This window comes from Chiloscyllium plagiosum, unplaced genomic scaffold (assembly GCF_037043375.1).
Source record: "Chiloscyllium plagiosum isolate Xiang-an unplaced genomic scaffold, Cpla_swu_hap1 HiC_scaffold_21, whole genome shotgun sequence".
Taxonomy (NCBI): Eukaryota; Metazoa; Chordata; class Chondrichthyes; order Orectolobiformes; family Hemiscylliidae; genus Chiloscyllium; species Chiloscyllium plagiosum.
The window spans coordinates 91,280,585-91,298,738 of record NW_028270159.1 but is presented as its reverse complement, the minus strand read 5'-3'; the positions used below and the strand labels follow the sequence as shown (position 1 = coordinate 91,298,738).

At 40.9% G+C, this 18,154-nt stretch overlaps 1 gene segment (V, D, J or C); it reads right to left on the bottom strand.

The window, feature by feature from the left end:
- Window positions 1-5,906: 5,906 nt before the first annotated feature.
- Window positions 5,907-15,878, bottom strand: LOC148146493 (Ig heavy chain C region, membrane-bound form-like). The segment is given in 6 exon segments: window positions 5,907-6,057; window positions 6,197-6,324; window positions 9,159-9,488; window positions 9,945-10,253; window positions 12,207-12,518; window positions 15,602-15,878. Coding segments are annotated over 6 exon segments (1,308 nt in total).
- Window positions 15,879-18,154: the final 2,276 nt, after the last annotated feature.

Genomic DNA, 18,154 nt, shown 5'->3' with positions numbered 1-18,154 from the left:
GTAGTTTGTGCAATGTTATACAATGATCAATGGTATCAACTCGGAGGCAATGATTTGATCAGCTCTCAAAGAGAAACCTGCCTATGTTCACTCCCAAGTCATTTTACTATGTGATACTGCAAAACCTCTCCTGGTGAAAATTGTAGATTCATTTTGAAGACCTCAGTTGAAGCTGCCTCCACCACTACACTATTAGGCAGAACATCACAGTTTCCGAACTATGCTATTTAAAAAAGAAATTCCTTGCAACCATTGTTTTATTTTGCTGATCATCTTAAGTCAGTGTCCTTTTCTTCTCAAGCCTTTTTTAAAATAGAATCGGTACAGTATGGAAACAGGCCTCTTGGCCCAATAAGTCCACACCAACCCTCCACAGAGTAACCAATCCAGATGCATTTTCCTACCCTTTTACTCTACTCTATCCAAATCCCTCATGATTTTGAACACGTGTAAAATGTCTTCTTCATCTTCTGTCCTCCATAAAGAGCAGCCCGAGCTTCTTCAAACTATTCACATAGTTGTCCAGTTGCTCATCTCTGGTACCATTCTTGTGTACCTTTTGTGCACCTTCTCAAATCCCTTCCTGAAGCGTGCTGCATAAATACTAGACATGAGGGAATAGCAGGACTGTTTATAACCATTTGTCATAATTTCCTTATTTTGCATGTGATGGTCCTATTTATAATGTTCAGAATCCTAATGATATCTTCAATCTGCTCTGCCAACAATATGTATAAAATGCATTAAATATTAGCCTGGGATCATTTAAGAAAGCATCGGTCATTGTATCAAAATAGTTTAGCTTGTGTATAAAATGAACAAGGAACAATGCAGAATAATTCTGAGGTGGAGGAGGGCTGAATTCAATGGGCCAAGAGTTCATTTGAGCAAGGACACTTGAGCACAAATCTGGGCAATGTTCAGCTTCAGCTGTACAGTACAGCTTAACATTTCCACAAGCAGGAAATGGTGGCAAAAACAATACTCTAATTCCCTGCATGATGTTGCAAAGGATATGGATTATTGTTCACCCCAGTGAGAACCATGCTAAATATAGACTGTTCAGAGGGGAAATAAAGAGTAAGGGAGACTGGCAGCTAACATTAAAAGGGAATCCAAAAGTCATCATTAGTCACAAACAGTGAAAGGGTAGCAAAAGAATGAGTGGGGCCAATGATCATAAATCCCCTGTTTAAACTTCAGCGGGGCAGGGGCCTGGCTGTGGTATTATGAAGAGGAATTTGATGTCCAGTTCATGGTGAAACAAAATGTAATTGGGACTTGGATGAGATGAAGTTTGACAGAATTTTAGAAAGGCTAAAACAAAACAAAATTGCAGATGCTGGAAATCTGAAACAAAAATGAAACTGCTGGAGAATCTCAGCAGATGTCTGGCAACATCTGTGGGGGGAAAGCAGAGTTAATGTTTTTGAGTCCTGTAACCTATTGAGATTCTTTAGCAATTTCTGTTTCAATTAGAAAGGCAGATTGTCATTGAGTGTTGGTAACTGATAACAACTAAATTGGAGACACCTGAGGATACAGAGAAAAGTAACATTGAAGCTGCAGTGGTAATATCCACAACACCCTAATCCTGTTCAACTAGAAATCAGAGTAAATGAGTGAAAGAAGCCGTGAGGGCTAGAGTGTTCACAACATTCCCAGGACCAGGTTAGCAGGTCCTACTGAGACCATTAATAAGTCATTAAGATCCCCCAATTGGTGCATGGACACTGGGTTACTCCTACTCCTAGTAAGAGTACTGTGATTGCTGCTGTTTCAGTGCTATCAAGCAAATAGTGAAGTGTGGCCATGTGATAAAATCATTTACATTCAGTGCTGAATACTTGAGACCTTTTTGTGAGAAACTTTATAATTCTTCTCGATGTTCATAATACACTTTTTGTTTCATACAATGGTGATTTTCTACATAGGATAACAGAGGAAAAACAGACCATTTGGCACAATCAGTTCATGCCAGCGCTTATGTTCCACTCAAGGTGTTTCACATCTTTCCTCATCTAAATCGCCCATTGTAATTCTCTATTCCCATCCCTTCCAAGTGCTCGCCTTGTTTCCTTGAAATACATCTAAACTATTGATTTAAACTATTCCGTCTGGTCACATATTCCCCGTTCTCATCATTCTTTCAGTGAAGAGGTTTCTTCTGAATTCCCTTTTGGAATTCTTGAGGTAGCATCTTGTATTGACAGCCTCTAGTTATGTTCGACCACATAGTGAAATGTTTTCTCTGTACCTTCTCTTTTCAAAACCTTCCATAATTTTAGAACTGTCATCCTTCTTTACAAGAGAGAAGTGAACAGCACAACAATTCTTCCTTGATATACACAGCCAGAAACTTGTGTAGCATTCTTAGAAATCTTCTCTTCACTCTCTCTCTCATACATTCTATAATATGTCAACTCGAACTGCAGACAATACTCTTAATTATAGTCAACCAAATTTCTATAGTGACCCGACTTTCAAATCTATCCCTTTAGAGATAAAGCTTAGAGCCTTGTTTGCATTTTTATGGCCTTTGGAACCTGTGGTGAAATTGTTAGTGACTGATGTCATTGTCTGAAATCCCTTTGTTTGTCTCCCTCACTTAGACGTGCATCTTTGAATAAATGACCTGCACATTATTCCAACCAAGATGCAACACCTTACGTTTATCTGTGTGGATCTTCATTTGCTAATTATTTGAACATGCCGTAAATTAATTAATGATCTCTTGCAACTTCTTGTAGTCCTTAGAATTGGCTACATTTCAACATCCCTTTCCAATTTGGTGCCATTGAATTGCTCATTATTTTTCTCGTAATTAGATACAATATTAATTTGCAGTTTTACTTTATTTTGTTTTGAGTTTTTAGAGAGGTGCAGTAATCCACACGGTAACTATAACAACTAAATGTAGAATGACAGATAGATGAAAAATATTACACACACAGGACTAATTAATAGACTCTATTAACTTCAAGGTCAAAACAGGGAATTATTTTTTACATGAATGATATGGTGAGATTATCCGTAGTGCAATCACTTTTGTACATTTCTTTTTTGTTGCAGTTTATTTCCCCAGGTCTTTCTGTGCTACTGGTATGAAATTGAAAAGGCACCCATCCTCCATTTTAAACTAAATGATAATAAAAAAAACAGGAACATCACGCCTCTGAACTCTCGTTATCTCACTTCTGAAAGCCTCACTCCTGCTGGCCGTCCCTTGAGCTGCAAACAGTCTACTCCAATCAACCCTTGAAAGTTTTTGTCTCATACTATCAAAATTTGCCCTCGTCCAATTAAGAACTTTAACTTATATATAATGCCAATCCTTTCCATAAATATTTTACAACTAATCGAATTATGACCCCGGCCCCAAAAAGCTCCCCTACTAACCATTCAGTCCCTTGCCCTGCCTTATATCATAAGAGTAGGTCAGGTTTGCTCCTTCTGTGATAGTTACATCTGCATATTAATGAAGAAAATTGACTTTAGCACTTACCAAATTCCTCACCATCCAAGCTCTTAAGACCATGGCTGTCCCACTTTATGTTTGGAAGGTTAAAATTTGCTATTATTACATTCCTATTATTCTCACGTATAAATAAGATCTTTCTACATATTTGCTACTCAATTTCACTCTGACTACTGGGGGCACTATTACAATCGCATCAAAGTAATCATGCTTTTCTTATTTCTGAGTTCCATCCACATAGCTTCACTCGACCATCCCTCAGAAATCCCTTGCGTTAGAACAATAGTAATGTTTCACCACAAGAAAAATTGACTCCAATCTCCTTCAAGCTCTTCCTACTTCTGCCGTACCTTTGATGATGGGAGGGGCTTTGAACATAAATTATTCAATTTATTGGTGATGGTTAGTAGCTGAAAATAACGATACTATGGGTGACTTGGGTGATGGGAAATAAAAGGTTACATTGTGTGGAAGGAAAATTCTGGATAGAAACAAGAATTTTAAAAAACGAACTCCATTCTGTCTGCCCAGGTCTTGCCTAAACCGCTCTACCTCCAGATTACTTTCCTTTTATTTGATGAGTTCAAGTTAATCTCAGCCGCTGTTTTGAACTTGTTAACCATTTGTTAACGGGTGTTTGCCGTTTCAGAATGTAGGTTGCCTTATCGTGTACGTTCTCAGAGTTCAGTGTTTGGAGTCCTTGTTGGTTCAACCTGTGCTTTGGTCTAGAATGCAAAATTACAGAAAAATATTAAAGCAATTTAAAATAAAATGTTAGGATATTGGAAGAACAGCTAAGTGCTTCAAAGCTTGACAGACGGCTTGTGGGAAAGGATATGGAAAGCAGCAGGTTTTCCAGAACTTCTCATCTCTACCTTCCAGGATCGAAATCAACCTGTGATTTATAATTGTTGAGGATTGTTATTCATTAATATCGGTGTGTCAGATAGATCTCAGTCTCAGGGAGGGGTGACGTGCTTCTTTGTTTTGTGATGAACTCAGGGGAACATACAATAGTAAGGGGGTAAACCCAAAGGGGTGCAGGAGCAGAGGATCCCCCGTGTGTATGTGCACAAATCAGGGAATGTACCATGACACAAGGACAGAAGAGCAAATAAACCCGACTTCATCACCCTACGCTGTGGAGAACAAACACAAAGCAATTATGTTAAACTGAAATAAAACAGTCTCTTGTCTCACCTGGAATGTTGCATCTAGTTTCAGGTGCCACGTTTTTGAAAAAAATGCAAAGTTATGAGATTGGGTGCGTGACTGATTCACAACACTATTCCCGGGATGACACACCTCACCAACTCTGAGAAATTGGGACTGTTCTCCTCTGCTGATAGTTTCCAGACTCTGTGACCAGTTGCTGTGATTGGTTCTCAATTCCGTCTTGCGTCATATAGATCTCAATGGCTGAATATTTCAGGTACTCATGAGCTGTGCCTTGCCTGATCACAGCGACCTCTGATTTATTATTTTTGAGGGTTGCTGTTCAGTGATATCCCTGTATCAGACAGATCTCAGTCTCATTCCCTGGGATTTGACAGGTGTGGTGTGTCAAGTAGATCCCAGGAATTGTGCTCCATGAGATTTATGTGTGAGAAAAACTCCAGTTCTGAGAATCCGCCCTTGGATTGTGCACGTGTTGTATCTGAAGACCTGACTGAACGTTGACATTTTTGGCTGATGAATGTTTCGTTGGGCGCTTTAGGTGGCGATTTCTGCATTACTAACCCAGGCTGTCCCCACATTGGGAGTACTTTTAGTTTAGACAGTGTAGAGTAAACTTTCAAACTCCGTTGTCTGCCTTTTTTCGGCTTCTGGTGGAGCCTATAAAATTATCATGAGGTGACCCGAGGCCGTGACCCTTGGTGCATAAGCAGAAATGGTTCTCCAATCATTCTGCCTCTAGAGTGTTCCATCAGGCATATCGTGTGAAAGATGTATTTACATTAGTGGGCTGCATGGTTGCGCAGCATTAAACTAAATGACTGGATAAAATACAATAAAACAGAACAAGCGAAAGTATTTGGCTGGGAAAGGAGTAGGATGTGGGAAAATGTATTATTACTGACTGGCCTTGAAGAAAGAATTAAGCAAACTCAAGGTTCGTGCATATTCATTCGAGATTTATTAACCATTTCAGAAAGCATTTTTATCCAAAAGATTGATGTAAAAGCTTACAGAAGTGAATATAATGGCTGGATGCCACATTGAGACGAGAACACATGCGCTGTGAGCTGGGAACTTTCTGTACATCAGTAACAGTCACAAGAAAGGGAATACAAAGGCTCATCAGAAAGGGTAGGCAACCATTCTGAGTAAGGAACAAATAAAAACAAAACAAACGGGCTTCAAACAACTGGGAAGCTACAAATTCTTCCAACCACAATCATCTCAAAGATATCAAAGTAAGAAGGAAAATCCATCAATAATTGTCTCAGTTACAGGTTGATAAACTGAAGTAATCTCACTGTTCGAGTCAGCAACAGGACAGATTGGAGATTGGGAATTCAGAGACCTTGATCAGCAGATCAGGAAAATCAAAGGGGGCCACAACTCATTCACTTAACCTGGAAAAGAGAGAGAAAGCAATGATGCAGATATTTATGATCAGGGACTTTCAGATATAATGTTTATTCAATGGCACACTTAGAGATTTCACAAAACATATTGGGCTGCTTGGCGTGAGAAAGATGTGATTATTCTCACCTTCACCAGAGTGACGGCAGCGCTGTAGAAAATACTCAGGAAGAACAAGGTGATGAACGTGGAAGCAGTTGTCCAGATGTTGCTGTTATCATCCTCATAGTCTTCAATCCAAGTGCGATCTATTGAATCTATGAATGTAAAGCCGAGAGAACGCATTTAGATTGTTTATTGATCCAGATCGATCTATCTGCATCCAAGTCATGTAATTGGAGACCATTACGTCTTCATAAAGCAGTCAGGTATTTCTCAAGTGTGACTCTTATCTGTATCTATTAGTGCATTGTTGACTCAGCAAGAAATTACAAATACTAACTGCACATGTTCTTTCTTCATTGTCCATGTCAGAACGTTTTAAATTATTTTTCTTTTCATCTATTATTTAAAGATATTATTATTTGAGGAATGCTTATTACGAATGATGATTTTAATTATATCATTATATTATAAATATAGGCTGTGACAGCACTTTAGTTGAAAATTGTAGCCATCACTGAATAAAAGTTCAAATGTGATTCTCATCTTTTATATTGGTGACCAATTGCTTAGCAAATCATGAATATAAGTGACATCACAGTCAGGACATTGCTTCATATTTTAGTTTGTAGGATCTGTATATTTAGGAATAAGTTTTTGTACGTGTGTCCCTTAATTTATTTGATTTACTGCTTGGTGTGTTTGGTTTCCCTTTAATGTTTGTGTATGTGGTTATAAGAGTCTCTTACTTCACTCTTGCCCATGTTGGAGTCTGTGCATGAATAAACATATTCCTGTTCCTTTACTGCTGGTGTGCTCATGTGTTTGTGCACCTAAATTTTGATATTTTCCCAGTGTGTAGGCATCATCATGCTGATATGCCACTTCGTTGCTGCCTATGCTTATCTTGTAATGTCTTTGTGAGTGTTCACTTTTCATTAGTGCTATCTAAAACGTGTGCTTATGTGTCTGTTTCAGATCCTACCTACACTGGGCTATTTTCATGTTTATGCTTAATAAATGTTAGCATGCAATGTTATGATTTGATGGATGTTTATATTTAGATGATGATGTTTGCTTGTGTGGCAATCTTTCCCAAACCATCTCCTGATCAGCTTGTTTGTGCTATTGTTTGTGGATGCTTGCTGATGCTTGTACCCATTATCCTTATTTAATAAACGCCCCTCTATTTGTTCATCTATGCACTTGTGTGTCTGCATGTGAGACTCTGAATTTGTGTGTGCGTGTGATATTGTATACATGCTGATCAATGTGGTTTAAAAATAACTAATTAAGCTGCCTCTGTCATCGTATGTTTGTGATTCTGAAAATGGGAAAATAATGATATTAATGTTTATCTCTGTGCACTTACGTGCCTGTGTGAGTTGACATGTGGGAGGACATTTTTCGGAATTTGTATCTGTGTGTTCATGTGTGTATGTCTGTACGCATTGTGCTGTATGAATGTATATGTATTCATGCCCATTTGTGTGTTACCGTGTGTCGATGTTTCTCATGGTTATGTGTGAGTACTCCTGTTCATTTGTGCAAATGATTTTCTTTCGGTGCATGTGAGTTTTTGTATGAGCTTAGCTAAGTGTTCAAGTACCACTTGCATGTGTGGCTCTGTGCGAGTATGCGTGTGTGACATCTTATCTATATGCACATTTGAGTGTGCACATAAATGTGTGTCTTTAGGTGAGAGCCCGTATATGTGTCATTACGTGTGTATTTGCGATCATCTCTCTGTATCTGTTCTTATACCAGACTGCAATTTTTATTATTCTAATATATTGTTCTAATTTTAATGCATTGCCCATAATTAGATTTTGACCTTGGTGTTGCAGGAAACATTTCCCATCGTTGTGCAGAGATAAGCGTTTTATGAGCAACTCCTCTGTTGCAGTGATAGAACTTCTGTCTCTGAGAGAAAAGGCGTGAGTTCAAATCCCCACTGCCCCAGAGATAACATTTCTGAATATGTTTATTAGAAAATGTCTACTTGTGTTCTGTATGTGAAACAAAATGATATCAGGTATTCGAATACCAGAATTGATCCCATGTGTTCCAGAAAACTGAGATAAAACTATGGAATTCAAACTGAGACGATGCAAACACCAGTTTTGGATTATGGGAATCAATGTTAATCATTTGTTAACAGAGCCAAGCGTGTCTAACATGCTTCAAAGGTATTGTTTTGCATGGAAATGTTAAATCTTTGGACAGTAAGCAAGAAGCTGACTGTCCCTGTTAGCAACTGGGTTACATTACAGAGGACATCCACCATGAAAATTCTGCACAGGGAGCAAGAGGACAGACCATTCATCTTTCCCCTCCCCTCTGCTCCACAACAACTTATCTGTTGATTCTCTTTGGTGTGAAAGTGAAGATACATTCTGTCAACTCATGCGCTGGCGCAAGATCCCTGGCAGTTCCCCAGAAACAAAGGTTACATTCAAACGGTTCCGCACTCTTTACGATTGGTATGTTCCAATCAAATTTAATTTTAAAGTGTCTTAAATTTACATTTCCAATTGGTGCAATTTGGCAGTTTAAAACTGACATGAATTTTGTAAGAATGTCCAATCGGGGGAATCAAAAACACCAAGTTCAAAACTCGTGCCCTACCCTTGACATAAAATGGACATTGTCAGATTTTGTCACAGAGGGATTTAGGATGGATAACGTACTTGGTGGAATCCTGCAATGAGTGAGCTTTACTCTGTCTCTGACCCAGGGTGTATCTGATCAGGGAACATTAACTGCACAAGACACTTGTTACAGACCTGTTAATAATTCACTTTAACTGCACAGATGGAATGTAAGTCAGAGTGAGAAATAACTAATTCGGTATTTAACACACAGCTGGAGGAAAAAAACACTTCATTACTTCTGTTGAATTATTAAATGCAACTTTGAGATTTTTATTGACATGAATTAACAGTGTCCATCAGTGCAAGTGAAATGTTTACAAAACTCGGTTTTTTACCGCTGGATTTATCGACTGTTCTGTTGATGATCTTCAATGGAATCGCTTCATGTCCCACCACACAGGAGTAAGAAGCACTGCTGGCCCACTCCTCCGCTGTAATGGATAACAGGCTGTAGATGAAGAAGGAGGTGTTGTCGCTCTCCGCCATCACCTCGGTGTTCTTGTAGTTACTGGGATTCACTGGCTTGTCATTGTTTGTCCACTTGACGAAGATCTCTCGGGGGGAGAAACCTCTCACTAAACAGGTGAGGGAGAGAAACCGTTGAGCGGAGATTTCTTCTGTTGGTGGCAGGAGGACCGACACTGATGGCTCCAGCGGATTAATCACTGCAGAATATTTGAGACAAATATAAATCAACCAAAAAAATCCTGAACCGATATCACAATTTCGCTAAATATTAAAATACGCCATTTTAAATTTGGGATTTATTCACTTTCGTTTTTTTAAAGGAGCAGTATGGTACACATTCTGTTCAGTAAAAAAAAGAAAGTTTAATGTGAAAGTTGTCTCCATGTTTCCAGCCCACAACGTTGACATTCTGTCCATTTGTCATTGCTGATGGTGACATCACAACCCAGGCTTCTTCCCACCTTATCTGACTTCATCAGAATACAATATCCTTTGGTCCATCTTTTTCTTAAGCAGCTACTTAGCTATCCTGCCTTCAGATGCATCATTAATGCTCCGAACGGTGTTGGTTCATTTCCAATCAAAGCCTGTCATTGATGGAACTGGATCCGGATTACACATGGGATCCTTAGTGCTTTAATCTCACCGCTCACCTTTCTCCTTGTGGATGGCGTCTCTCAGCGGAGTCGGTAGATTCTGATGGTATACCACACATTCAAAAGTAACACCACTCAGCCAGGCTTCAGTAGAAATGTCTAATTTGCGGATCACGCTGTCGGGATTCTGTCCAGGCTGGTCAGCAATCTCTGATTTCAGAGGCTTCTTTTCTTGTTTCCAGGTCACATTGACTCCAGCAGGAAGATTGGACACAACGCAGGTTAACGTCACCGTCGCCTCCAGTAAGACTTGTTCTCCTGCCGGTGGGAGGATTTTAACGGTGTTAGGGTGGCACTCGGTATCTTCTATGAAACAAAATCAAAGTCAATGAAAAATGCCCCTTTCTGATACAAACAGCCAATCTTCAGATTACTCCTTCACAGGGTGAAGACACCACCTTCAAAATGGCAACTCCAACTATTCTGAAACGATGCTTACTATTGTTAATGTATTCTGATCTATGAAACATTTGTGATTACCTATAACATACCCTGTGTAATTATTCCTAAAGAACACTGGCTTTGTAACAAGTGAAACCTGTGAAAAAAGTAAAATCATCGAAGTTACCATCATGTAACCCATGGAATTATCTTTCTTTCGGAGTTTGTCTCTCACTTAAGACCATCTATTGATACTTGTGACAAGAGTAATCTGAATAGAATGAGTTCATTGCCATGTTCATAACCTTTAGGTGCAAGTGCTGCTGGTCACACTGACTGCCAAATCACATCCCAAATTTTGGACAAATTGTAATAAATAATAATTATTCTCTTTGCAGAGTTCTAAAGTGTAACAGGAGCGGTGAACAGCCATGGAAATTCTGTTCATTATATTTAACGTGATCAAAAATACTTTGCGTTATTGGTGTGATGTCATTCTCTAATTTATGTCATTGTTCCTCGTGGGCTGTGTTTGGAATAGATCTGAAAACAAGACACTGGGTACAGCATTGGATATCGAGAAGGACACCCATCTCCTTAAGTCTTTCCCTCCATTCAGTTAGTTCATAATTGGTCTGTACTTTTACTTTATTTACCAAGCTGCATTTTTTAATTTCTTCATAGAGCAGGGGAGAAAAAAAAACAAACAAAAGCGTCTTAAATTAATCTACAAACGCGATGGAAATGTGCACTAATTTTATAGACATCCACTACTCACTGTGTAAACATCATCACCCCAAACCAGGCTAAATCAGCCTGTCTCGAGTTCCTAGTTCATTCATCCCTATATCCCTATTATAGCATTCCCACCAGAATTTATTCTCCTGCCTCATCCACTAATTACAGAGAGCTTCTTAAAGAAGCTCAGTGAGATCACATTTATCCCAGTTCATCAAATGTGATAGCCACTTGGTCTGAGGTCTGATCCCATAAATGAAGTTAAAGAGCTCAGTACCAGATAACAATCAATGTCGTACAATGTCCAACCAACAGGTCATTCCTGAGCAGGGAATGAAGCATTGAACGCATTTTGATTTATTCTCAAGTAAGGGTCACTGCATATTTTAACCACGTCAATTTGATAGAGGTTCAGAATAAGGCTGTTCGGCCAATCCAGAGTTTAGATCAGAATGATGCTGGAAAAGCACAGCAGGTCAGGCAGCATCCGACGAGCAGGAAAATCGACGTTTCGGGCTAAAGCCATTCTCCTGCCTTCTCCCCGTACCAAACAAGAGCCGATCTATCTCTGACTTGAATACACACAATGGCCTGGCCACCACAGCCCTCTGCAGCAACATGTTCCACAGACTCATTACCCTCTGGCTGAAGAAGTTCCTCCCCATCTCAGTTCTAAACGGTGCCCCATTGACCCTGAGACTGTGCCCTTGGGTCCTAGTCTCGCCTAACAGTCAAAGCATCTATTCCACATTCACTCGACCTCAGTCTCTCAGTATTTTCTATGTTTCAATCAGATATCTCTCCAATATCCCCCCTCCACCCCAAACCTATCCTTGAAGCGGCTACCAGGCAAGGATTCAGCACTCTGAATGCCTCTCCCAGCATGGTCAGGCAACAAACTATTTAACAAAGCTCACTGTCTATATATCTATCTTCAACAGAGAGGAAACATGCTTTTCTGACTTGCCAAAAGGTTGAATTATGAGCAATGCTAATGTAACACTCAAACTGAAATGAGAAACGTGGCATGTTGGGAAACGAGAAGCTGTACCATGCTGTTACTACGCCTGATAAATTAGTGTGTTTGATTCACATCAGAGTTCAGAATGATTTGTAGCTCTCTCCGTCTGTGTCTCTTACCCTGGAGTGCGGTGATGTTTTTACTTTGAATGTTCTCTCCATGAGTGACCTGGCAGGTATAGACCGCACTGTTGTACCATTCACCATAAGGGACGATCAGCCGACTCGTCAACGAGAAGTTCCCGTTCGCCTCACACACGGGAGACGTGAAGAAGCCAGAATCCAAGGGTCGGCCATTTTTCAACCAACTCACGGAGATTGACTTCGGATGGAACTCGATGATTGAACAGACGACAGTTGCAAACTTGCTGCTTGCGATTTCTTCACTGGAGCTCACAGTTAGGAGAAGAGTTGGTTGGAGAATATCTGGACCTTTAGGAAACACATCGCATACATTATCCAACGAATTTCATAACAAATACAATCAGTTCTCATATATCAAGGTTTCTTGTGGTTAATGTATACAAGAATCATAATTGTGCAGAGTGCTGGAGAAGCTGGGATCCACATAGAAAGATCAGCAGGACAATGTGAAAGGCTAAACTTAGAGGACACAGCAAGGGATTCAAGGAGGCACAGAAACTATAGGCCGGTAACATCAGAAGGGAGATAGCAACGTTGGATGGTATTCGTTTTTCATGACAGAGTCTGATGAACAAGGCAGACGAATTACTGGCATAAATGAAGAAATGATGTCGTTGCTATCACGGAGACATATTGAGAGCCGGGCAGGAGTAGCTATTCAATATTCCAGGATTTAGTGCCTTCAGGCAAGACAGGGAAAGATAGAAAATGATGGGGGCGGGGGTGTGTGGTGCAGAATGTTGTTTCTGTTGAAATTCTGACAAGAGTATTTTAGGCTGTAAAGAGAAATGAAATCATGGATACCTCCTTGAACAAAGGCAAATGGACAGTACTTCAACACCAAAACACAGCAAACATAACTACTGGGAGAGCACGATAGACCTTAATATTGGTCCAAAATACCAAGTGCGAATACATGGGCAAATTTCAGAGACATGTAAATTAAATAGGGGAATGAAAAAAGGTTTTTCACTTCCTCAGCATAGGCTTGGACATTCATTTTGTCAAACATTTAGAGGGAGCACAATTCTGAAAATGCCCCCAGGAGAATATTTGAACAAAGTATGTGTTTAATACAGAGAATTTTAATCCAGACCTTGCAAGAGAGGGGTGAACCTGAACTTAACTTCAGGGAATGAAGTGGACCCAGTGGGTAAAACACCAATGGTGGAGCACTTTGCAGACAGTGATGGTAAATCAGTTGGATTTCAGATTGTACTGCAAAGGAATAGAAATTGGCCCAAAGTTCTGAAAAGGGGAAGGACAGTTTTAGTAAGATCAGGTAATGACTTGACCAGAGTGGACTGGAAGCTGCCACTTATTGGTGAATCTGAGTTAGAGCAGTGTGACACATTTAAGAAAGAGATAGGAAAATCACAGGGAGGACATTTCCCAGGAAGCCACTGCGTGGTACCAAGAATGCAGCGGGCTCTGGACACCAAAGGGCATGGAGGGGGAGATAAAGAGAAACAAGGAAGGCTTCCGGTCTATACTGCAATCTCAAAACAATAGAAACTAATATGGAGTACAGAACGTGCAAGGGGGAGTTTGAAAGACAAAGGAATTAGAACAGCAAAAGGGACCATGAGAAAATAATAGCAGTCAAAATAAAGGAAAATATTTTTAAAAGTTACAGGCTTATTCATAATAAAAGAACTACTCGGGAAACAATAATGCCCATTAAGTGTTATTATTGGAGTGGAGCCGGATGATTTGGTTGTGGTCAAAACGAATGTGTTGTGTCAGTGTTCACTAGTAAGAGGGACAGTGTGGGGACAGAAATCATGGAGGGGTGTTGTGATGTACTTTCAGAAATTAGGACACATGACGTGATGTTCTGTGTTGTCTTGCTGAATGAAAAGTGATTATATTTCCAGGGCAGGTGAAAAGTATACCAAGCGGTTGAGCGATGCAAAGGATGAAATAGTTGGGTCGCTGACAATAATTTATATTTCCTGTCTGGCCACAGCAGTTGTGCCAAGTGAGTGTAGATCAGCCAACGTTGCACTGTTATGCAGGACGAAGGAAGGGATAAATAATGAAAACACAGATCTGTCAAGCTAGTCTCAGTGGTAAGGAAACTATTGAGAAGTGAAATTAGTCTTCATTTGCAAGATAAATCAACAATTTTCAGCACGGTTTTATTGAGAGGAAGTCACGTGTAACAATTTGATAGTAGTTTTCATAGAGATAATTCGATATCCAGATGATAGTAATAATCAGAGCCAATGGGATCCGAGTTAATTTGACAGATTGGATCTAGAACTGGCTGAGTGGTGGGAGCAGGGGTTAATAGTCATCGGGTGTCTGCGTGACAGGAAATCTATGTCTCCTGGTGTTCTGTAGGGATTAGTGTTGATTTCCGTGCTATTTCTCTTACATACCAATGACTGAGACTCAAATTTAGGAGGATTAACCAGTGAATTCACTGATGAAATGAAAACTGTCATGTTGGTAAGTCATGAGCATAATGGCTTTAGATTGCAGGAGGATATAAAAGGGTTGATTGTTTGTGAAGAGAAAAGTTGCAAATGGAAATTATTCTGAATAAATGTAAGGTGATGTAATTGGGCAGAAGAATCTGTGAGGTATGACGTTTGAATGGTGCAACCCTGGAAAGGCCTGAGGATCTTTGGTGCATGTACCCACCGATCCCCTATAGTACTGTGTCGTCTGGATAAAGAGGCTAAGAAGGTGGGAGGATATTTGCTTTTATTAGCCTAGACATTGACAATGAAGGGTGGTGAGATGATACTGGAACTTAATAAAACACTGGTTAGGCCATACTGAAGCGTTGTGTGCATGTTATGGAAGGAATGTGATTGCACTGAAGGCAGTATTGATGAGATTTGCCAGGGTCTTGCCTGGGTTGGAGGGTTTTAGTTATGAAACTAGTTTAGATAGACAGGGGTTTTCCTTGGAGCAGAGGAGAATTAGGGAGAAGATTATCATGATGTCTAGAATTATTTTAGGCATAGACAGGGTAAACTGGATGAAACCTTTCCCCTTGATGGAGAGATCAATGTCTCAGGGGCACAGGGTGAAGGTAAGGCCAGGAGGTTCCAAGTGAATCTCAGGGGAAAACAAAATCAAACAGAGGGTGGTGTTAGCCTGGAGCTCAGCACCTATAAGTCATGTAGAGACTGAGCCCCTCATTATAAGTATGAAGTATCCTTGCAAGGGCAAGTCACACAAGGCTGGCACATGAGACTGGAATAGTTAGGTGGCTGTTATTGATAGGCGTGAATTGGGTGGATCAAAGGGCCTTTTTCCTGTGCTGTATAAGGTGAGTCTGTGAAAACGGTTATAAATAATGCCTTATTCATGTTAATCACAGATGATCTGTTTATCTCAGTTCCTACAACACGTACCTGGACATGGCATTTCTTTGCTCTTGTGTGTCCCGCTGTGTTGAACCTCACAGGAGATTTTGCTGGGGCAATCTACCGCTGACCCGGGCAGGGTTAACTGGCTGCTCAGGGTGTAGGTTCCCTTCTTGTTTCTCACTGATGGGTAAGTCTTCAATCCAGTCGTGATTAGCTCCCCACCTTTCTTCCAGGTTACCTTGGTGACATCAGGAGAATAGTCCATCGCCAAACAACCAAAGATCACAGAACCGGTGTTGTGCTCCTGACAGGAGGAGACCAGGCCATAAAGCGTGGGGGGGGGGGGGGGGGGGGGGGAACGGTGTCTCTACAACAGAATGACCAATTGAGCATGTTAGTTTCTGTTAATTTGACCTTATCAGTTACTCAAATGTAACCTCAGCTGTAAACGTTTGCCAGTGTGCTCCCGCAGAAGTCGACAGCATAACTGGGGTTTATTTTTGTTTCCTATCAGTTGCTGATCATGATCATTGGTTTCCTCTTTAGGAACATGCCCTCGACCTTGACCATTGCCATATAATTTCGGAAGAAGAACATCCTGATCCCACCCCAGTAACTGTTTGAAGATCTCACCAACTGACACTTTCACTGGATTGCTATGAAGAGCAGAGAAGTTTCACAAACTACAAACCAAGGAAATGCAGATTCATCGAAATTCTACAGTGTGTGCAAACAGGCCATTTGGCCCAACAAGTCCACACCCATCCTCTGAAAAGTAACGCATCCAGACCCATTCCCCTATCCTATTATGCTACAGTTAACCCTGACTAATGCACCTAACCTCCCAATCACTGAACACAACATTTGCAATTCCCCCAGCTTGCACATCTTTGGACTGTGGGAGGAAACGCACACAGACATGGGGAGAAAGTGCCAACTCCACACAGACAGTCACCCGAGGCTGGAATGGAACCCGAGTCCCTAGCACTGTGAGGCAGCAGCACTAACCACGGAACCAGCGTGCTGCCCCACGAGGTGCCGTGCTGCTGGAAATACCCAAAAGCTGGCAGTACCCCCGGAGAGAAGTCAGAGTGAATCATAGAACATAGAACATTACAGCGCAGTACAGGTCCTTCGGCCCTCGATGTTGCGCTGCCCTGTCATACTAATCTGAAGCCCATCCCACCTACACTATCCCATGTACGTCCATATGTTAGCCCAATGACGACTTAAATGTCCTTAAACTTGGCGAATCTACTACCGTTGCAGGCAAAGCATTCCATACCCTTATTACTCAATGAGTAAAGAAACAACCTCTGACATCTGTCTTATACCTATCTCCCCTCACTTTAAAGTTGTGTCCCCCCGTGTTTGCCATCCCCATGCTTGGAAATCAGGTCCAGTGAGCCTTCCTCACTTATCAATGCAAGGCAGAATGTTCTCTCTGGGAGGAAGGTCACTGCAGCAGCAGCACAGGCAGGAGCTGAGCACTGGGACGGGGAGGATGGCTGTCACGGCTGAACTCATGCCAATTGTCTGGAAGTTGAAACATCTCATTTACAATTATCTGAATTCTGGAGGCCTCTGAAAAATGGAGGACTATTAAGGTTCAGAGACTTTGGAGTGTTACAGCTGAGTATTTACGTAAATATGATTTGAGAAATGAACAAGTAATCTTTAACTTTAATAACTATCAAACTGACACACAGTTCACCACCAAACCTCATGTCTCAGACTAACCACTGCACTTATTCTGTCTAGACTTAAATTCCCACTCACATTGACAAACCCTACCCTGCTATACACCCATTCATGCCCGGAACACACAACCCCTATCACAAGAAACACATCCAAGGCAATCCATATTGGTAGTGTAGCTGAGCAGAGAGATCTCGGTGTCCATGTACATAGATCCCTAAAAGTTGCCAGCCAGTTTGATAGAGTTGTTAAGAAGGCATACTTTGTGTTGGCTTTCATCGATAGAGGGAATGAGTTTCAGAACCATGAGGTTAGGCTGCGGCTGTACAAAACTCTGGTGTGGCTGCACTTGGGAGTATTGTGTACTGTTCTGGTCACCACATTATAGGGAGAATGTGGAAGCTTTGCAAGAGTTCAGAGGAGGTTTACCAGGATGTTGTTTGGTACGGTGGGAAGGTTTAATGAGGAAAGGATGAGGGTCTTGAGGCTGTTTTTATTTGAGAGAAGAAGGTTGAGAGGTTACTTAATTGAGACATAAAAGATAAACAGAGAGTGGACAGTTAAAGTCTTTTTCCTTGAATAGTGATGGCTAGCAGGAGAGGACATAGATGACAGATGTCAGAGGTTGTTTCTTTACTCAGAGAGTAGTAGGGCCATGGAACACACTGCCTGCAACAATAGTACACTCGCCAACTTTAAGGGCATTTAAAAGGTCATTGGATAAACATATGGATGCAAATGGAATCGTGTAAGATAGATAGGCTTCAGATTGGTTCCACAGGTCAGCGCAACATCGAGGGCTGAAGGGCCTGTACTGCACTGTAATGTTCTAAATTCTATATTGCAGATGGACATATGATCTCAATTCCTTTCACTTCTTTACACTCCAGCCGCCCTGCA